The sequence below is a fragment of the Piliocolobus tephrosceles genome, chromosome 11, assembly GCF_002776525.5.
Source record: "Piliocolobus tephrosceles isolate RC106 chromosome 11, ASM277652v3, whole genome shotgun sequence".
NCBI lineage: Eukaryota > Metazoa > Chordata > Mammalia > Primates > Cercopithecidae > Piliocolobus > Piliocolobus tephrosceles.
The window spans coordinates 83,595,816-83,602,388 of NC_045444.1; the positions used below are offsets into that span (position 1 = coordinate 83,595,816).

Below are 6,573 nucleotides of genomic sequence, written 5' to 3' on the forward strand. Positions count from 1 at the left end.
TATGCTTGCTTTCATACTTTATGGGGCAGAGAGAAAGAACTGCTATGCACAATCTTCATTACACATGAAGAAACATTTATTTGATAGCTTATTCAATGTCTTACAGGTAACAGGCAAGAGAATCTATGAAGGGGTGGCCTACCCCTCCAAACCTGTGGACATTTCTCGTTAGGTGGAAAGAGAGACTTGAGAAAAGAAATGAGACACAGAGACAAAGTATAGAGAAAGAAAAGGTGGGCCCAGGGGACTGGCGCTCAGCATACAGAGGACTCACGCCAGCACCGGTCTCTGAGTTCCCTAAGTATTTATTGATAATTATCTTTACCATCTTAAAGAAAAGGGAGTGGCAGGACAACAGGGTCATTGCAGGGAGAAAGTCAGCAATAAGACATATGAATAAAGATCTCTGTGACATGAATAAGTTTAAGGAAAAGTGCTGTGCCTTGATATGCATATGCAAGCATCTCCATAAACCTTTTAAGTGCATAAAGAGCAGCATTGCGCTAGCAAGGCCCACACTTCGCCCTAAGGTGGTTTTCTCCTTTCTCAGTAAACAGAACATACAATCAGGTTTTACACTGAGATGTTCCATTGCCCAGGGACTGGCAGGAGACAGATGCTTTTCTCTATCTCAAACTGCCAACAACCACCAAGAGGCCTTCTTTCCTCTTGCACTAGTCCTCCTCAGCACAGACCCTTCACAGGTGTCAGGCTGGGGGACGATTAGGTCTTTCTTCTCCCACGAGGCCATATTTCAGACTATCACATGGGGAGAAACCTTGGACAATTCCTAGCTTCCCAGGCAGAGGTCCCTGCGACCTTTGGCAGTATGCGTATTCCTGGGTACTTGAGATTAAGAGAATGGTGATGACTTTTAACCAGCAAGCTGCCTTCAGGCACTTGTTTAACAAAGCACACCCTGCACAGCCCAAAAATCCTTTAAACCTTGAGTCACCATAGCACATGTCTCTTGCAAGGACAAGGTTGGGGGTAGGGTCACAGACTGACAGCATCTCAAATACAGAATAAAATGGAGTCTCTTATGTCTACTTCTTTCTATATAGACACAGTAACAAATCTAGATTTTCTGAATCTCAGTCCAGAGCTATTCCTATTGGTGCATATAGGCTTTAAACAGATGGCTCCTCCTTTACCTGAAATATTCAAGTATTTCATGTAACTGTTATTGCTGATCATGCTTTTTGTTTTTCTTTTCTCTCTCTTCCTACCCCAGACAAATTAACCCTAGTTATAAAATTGGTCTTGTTTGGAGGTACATAATGTCTTGTTTTTCTAAGACCACCAGAGCGAGCACAAAAGAACCAGCGGGTAGGCAAGTGTAGGAGCAAAACTGCACGTTTATTTTGGTAACCTAAGGTGTGCGGGAGAAGTCTGTCAGCCTCCGGCAAAGGAGGCCAGCAGAGTCCCCCCGCGGTGGGGCTCTCGGACGGACTTTCCACAGTCCCGACATCCCGACAGGAGTGGGACTGCGCGAAGGCCGCGTGGCTCAATGGCGGAGAGCGGCTTTTCTAGGAGTGGGAGGGCAATAGGTGGGGCATGGGCGTGTCAGGGGCGTTCCGCAGGTGCGACCAGGTAAATCTTGGTCTCTTCAGATTAACGTCACCTGGCGCATGCCCAGTTGGTCTGCACCCTCCCTGGGCGCCGGCTGCATTTTCGCGCGCGCGGGAAGAGTTGGGTGTGGGGATGAAGAACCCGGAAGTGCACCATCTTGCCTCGGTTCGTCCAAACACATAATCTACAGGCTGACAGAGGAATGAAAATGTGAAGGTTATGAGCTAGAAACATTCCATCCCTAAAGAACAAGGTCCTTCCTGTGAACAAGGCCAGGGTTGACATCAGAATGCAACTTTATTGGACTTTTCAAAAACAATGAATGTGCATTTTGTTCCCGAATTTAACACCTACTCATTCACGTTTTTTTGTTTGTTTCAGATGGGTTGAAACATTTTAATAAATCTGGAATTAAGAGAAGGTGAAGATGATTCCATTCAAGTATAGGTGACTATTTACAGCTCAGGGAAATACCACACAATCTGGGAAATGTAAACTTAATCCTTGCAGTAAGCCAGGTGAGTCATCCACAGACCAAGAGGCCTCCCTGAGACTCTGCTATCTCACAGACCCAACCCATCTAAGGGAGGTGACATTTAGGTGTCACTTGTCCTAGGCTCTCACTGTATCTAATACAAGTTGAGCATCCATAATCTGAAAAGTCCAGAATCTGAAATGTTCTCAGATCTGAAACTCTGATCATCCACATGATGCCACTGGTGGAAAATTCCATACCTGACCTTCTGTAACAGGTCACAGTCAAAACTTTGGTTCACACACAAAATTATTTGAAGTTTTACAGGTGCCGGCCACCACGCCTGGCTAATTTTTGTATTTTTAGTAGTGATGGGATTTTATCATGTTGACCAGGCTGGTCTCAAACTCCTGACCTCAAGTGATCTGCCCCCTTCGGCCTCCCAAAGTGCTGGGATTACAGGTGTGAGCCACCGTTCCTGGCCTATTTAAAGTATTATATAAAAGCAACTTCAGGCTATGTGTATAAAGTGTACAGGAAACAAATGCATTTCACGTTTAAACTTAGGTTCCATCCCCAAGAAATCTCATTATGTATATGCAAATATTCTAAAATCCAAAATAATCAGAAATCTGAAAGTGTTTTGGTCCCAAGCATTTAAGATAAGCGGTACAAATTTGTGATTGGCACGTCTCTGTGGCTGGAGTCAAAGCAATTTGTAGTGAAGGACGGAGCCTTATCATAGTTGTACCTTAGCACCTACCATATAGTGGGGCTTAATGAGTATCTGTTGAACGAAGAACGAATAAATCTTTTCATATGTAGATGCTGGTGCTGGGAAGGCAAACTTAAGTCCCTATTCTTGAAAAGTTACCAGTCAATACATCTTCCAGAGAACGAACTTCCTGTTGTTAAACCCTTCAAAGCCTAGTTCTAAGTCACTGACAATTACTCAGCTAGAGACCCACTCAACTTAACCTCTCCTCTACTCTCAAATTCCGTTTCTGGAGGCCGTTACATGGCCCTTCCCTCAGCATTCTCAATACACCTTCTATCTAAGGACATTTGATGTTTTCTTCTTTTGGAAATCATGCTGCTGTATGCGTTTTTTACTTTTTGAACTGTCTTTCCATCTGATATCCCAAGGCCTCCCTCACCCCAGATAAAAGATTCAAGGTTTCTAAGCAGGAAAAAAGTTTGCGAAAATGCTGTGGTTTCCTAAGAGAGAACACTTGAAATGTGCAACAAAGGAAATGTGGAATCCTGTAAGATGTAAAGTCTATCAAGGACTACTAATTTCCTCCTCCTGCTTCTGACTTGAAAAACACGAGCTAAATCTGTCTACCTAACTCACAAAACCAGATGCCCACTCTTCATGTCACATAATTGACATCTGCGTCTTTTATCGACGTAAACAAACTTGTCATTGAAAAAGTCCTTGGCTTTGAAGTCGCCGGATGGCGGAAATAACAGACACTCAAATCCCTAGTCTGATTTCAGATTGGGTCGATTTCACACAGGTTCTATGGAATTTCCCGACTGCTGACCTGTTTTCTACCCTGATTCCTTAGGTGGCTTCTGGGACAGAATTAGGGTTCTCTAGGTATTTGCTTGCACGTGGGTTTACTGAAATGGCCGCCACTGTACGAAGTCCGTTCTTCCCGTGTAACTAACAAAAGCCCATACCAACTTGCAACACAGCCGTGCATACTGCCGCAGCAGTTGCCGCGATCATGACCTTTCAAACCGCTCCGCAGACCTCGCAAAGAGGCTCATGGCTCCCCACTTCCGGTGCCTCAGTCCCTGCCGGTCGCCGTCCGGGACCTCTCCCTCCGCCTACCCTGCTTCTTCTACCCGCCGGCTCCCAGTTCTCCCGTCCTGCTCCGCGCAGGCTGTGGCTGTTCAGTCAGCGGCGGCTCCTCCTCCCAGACGCAGAGCGCCGCTCTGCCCCGCCTCCCGCGCAGGCTGCAGTCCCTACATCCGGGTACCGACTCCAGCCGCCTAGACGCTGGCACTATGGTCATGGCGGAGGGGACGGCAGTGCTGAGGCGGAACAGGCCGGGCACCAAGGCGCAGGTACCATGTCCGCACCTTTCCTGTCGGGCAAGTAGGTGCCGAGCAGTGCCGCGCCCGGAAGCTGGCCGCCACTGCGGGGAGGTTGGGCCGAGGCGGCAGGCGGGCGGGCTGGGGCACTGGTGCCCGGCCTGCTCTTCCGGAGCTGCAGCCCCTCAATTTGGCTGAGGCGGTGGCGGCCGCCGTGAGGCCTGCGGAGCTCCGACCCAGGGGTAGGCGTGAGGGGCGGGTGGGGGCTGCGGGTGGTACTTGCCTGCCGAGGCCCTGGGCTGCGAGCCTGTCGGCAGCAACGGCTTCTTTTCGCTTTGCCCCGGAGCCCCAGCTGACTAGCATTGGAGGGGCGCGACCAGTGGAGACCCCTGGGGTTTCCTGAAGGTTGGGGCCGCTGAGGTTGGAGATGGTGTAAACACAGCCTACCTTGACCCGGCGTCCAGTTCCTACCTGACCTGGGACATACCTGCCCGTCTCCTGCCATCCCGCTTGTCTAGCCGGATCCGGGTGCCGATATTCTCGTTGTTTCCCTTTAACCACCTCTCCCTGCTGCTTTCCCTGGAGCTGTTCTCTGGTCCAGCAAGTTTTCATCACCAAGTTGTGACTTGTTAGATGTCATTCCTTGCTGGTATGTGTGAAGCGTAGTCAGAGAATGAACTGATTATAATTTTGTCAGCTTTTTTGTAGGGCATTATGTGTGGTAAATTGGTGTTTGATTAGGCATTGGTTCTTAGGGTTTGGAAAAGATGGGATGCCTCACAATAAAAAAAAAAAAAAAATCAAATTGGCATCCAGACTGAGCTGATTAATACTCTGCTAGCCGAAATGGCTTGCTATAGGCTAGATGCTCTGAAATCGAAAGAGATGTGTTTATAAAATGTTAAAAAGTGATGCAAATGAAAATTGAAACAGAACAACCATGGAGCTATGATTGTATGTCTGAGAATAGATTCTAATTTGTTATACAGAATTATGGAAAGAACACCTTTCGAAGGGGGCATACAGGTATTGATTACCTTCCCAGATTCATGTTATAGATACGGAAACTGAAGCCCAAGAGAATTAACTGGATTTGCCCAAGGATACATCATCTGAGTCTTAATTCACTGGTGACCTTTTCTATTTAACAAGCTGCTTCTAGTGCTGAATTTTAGAGAAAATTTTAAAGTCTTATTTTGGAGTCACATTAAGCTGTCAGTTACTCCTACTACAGTTTTGTTTTCATACTACTGGAAATTTATCTGTTACATATGCTTGCTTTTTTTTTTTAACCGTTTCCACACTTTACTTCCAAATGCTCTTTTCTCAGATACCTTTACATCTTATTCTGTGGAAACATTGTTTCTGATTACATTTTTATGTTCAGAAGTAGACTTTTGTGTTCATATTATGAGTCATTTATTCGTAAGTTCTTAATTTTGAAAGGTTCGAGAATAAAATATTTAAACTAATGTCGTAACATAGACTTGCTATGTTGCTGTAAGTCACAGAAGAAAGCTTTTTTTTTTTTTTCTTCACCTTGTCGTGGATCAGGGTTGTTAGATAAAATATAACAGAAAAAGGATAAAAAATAAAAAAGACTACTTACGCCATAGTTTGTCCTATCTTGTTTATCACATGAATTTCCTTTAGTGAAATGGGTCTGTTCTAAAATGATATATTTAGAACCGTATCTCCTTCCCTATTGGGTCAAAAGAAAAAAAATTTAAAAACTATATTAGAGGGCTGGGTGCGGTGGCTCACGCCTGTAATCCCAGCACTTTGGGAGGTCGAGGCAGGCGGATCACCTGAGGTCGGGAGTTCAAGACCAGCCTGGCCAACATGATGAAACCCCCGTCTCTACTAAAAATACAAAAAATTAGCTGGGCGTGGTGGTGGGCGGCTGTAATCCCAGCCACTCAGTACGCTGAGGCAGGAGAATTGCTTGAACCCGGGAGGCGGAGGTTGTAGGGAGCCCGGATCGCGCCATTGCACTCCAGCCTGGGTAACAAGAGCAAAAACCCGGTCTCAAAGAAACAAACAAACTATAGAAGAGTAGGTGGAGTGTCTTCCTACATTAAAAAAAAAGTTGGTTAGACTGGAATATAGGCACATGGTTGGTTTTCTTCTTTCTTTCTTTTTTTTTTTTTTTTGAGACGGAGTCTTGCTCTGTCGCGCAGGCTGGAGTGCAGTGGCCGGATCTCAACTCACTGCAAGCTCCGCCTCCCGGGTTTACGCCATTCTCCTGCCTCAGCCTCCCGAGTAGCTGGGACTACAGGCGCCCGCCACCTCGCCCGGCTAGTTTTTTGTATTTTTTAGTAGAGACGGGGGTCTCACAGTGTTAGCCAGGATGGTCTCGATCTCCTGACCTCGTGATCCGCCCGTCTCGGCCTCCCAAAGTGCTGGGATTACAGGCTTGAGCCACCGCACCCGGCCTCCTTTCTTTCTTTCTTTCTTTCTTTCTTTCTTTCTTTCTTTCTTTC

The 6,573-nt window shown here is 46.4% G+C and overlaps 1 protein-coding gene across 3 annotated transcripts in view; it reads left to right on the forward strand.

The window, feature by feature from the left end:
* Nucleotides 1-6,573, forward strand: part of HSPE1 (heat shock protein family E (Hsp10) member 1) — a 67,544-nt gene that overhangs the window by 17,813 nt on the left and 43,158 nt on the right. The window contains exon 1 of one of the 3 annotated variants that reach the window (XM_023218146.2): nt 3,799-4,123. The exons of 1 other annotated variant lie outside the window; for it this stretch is intronic. In XM_023218146.2, coding sequence (XP_023073914.1) covers nt 4,064-4,123 — 60 coding nt within the window. In that variant the 5' untranslated portion in view covers nt 3,799-4,063. One more of the 3 variants, XM_023218151.3, reaches the window with a different exon arrangement.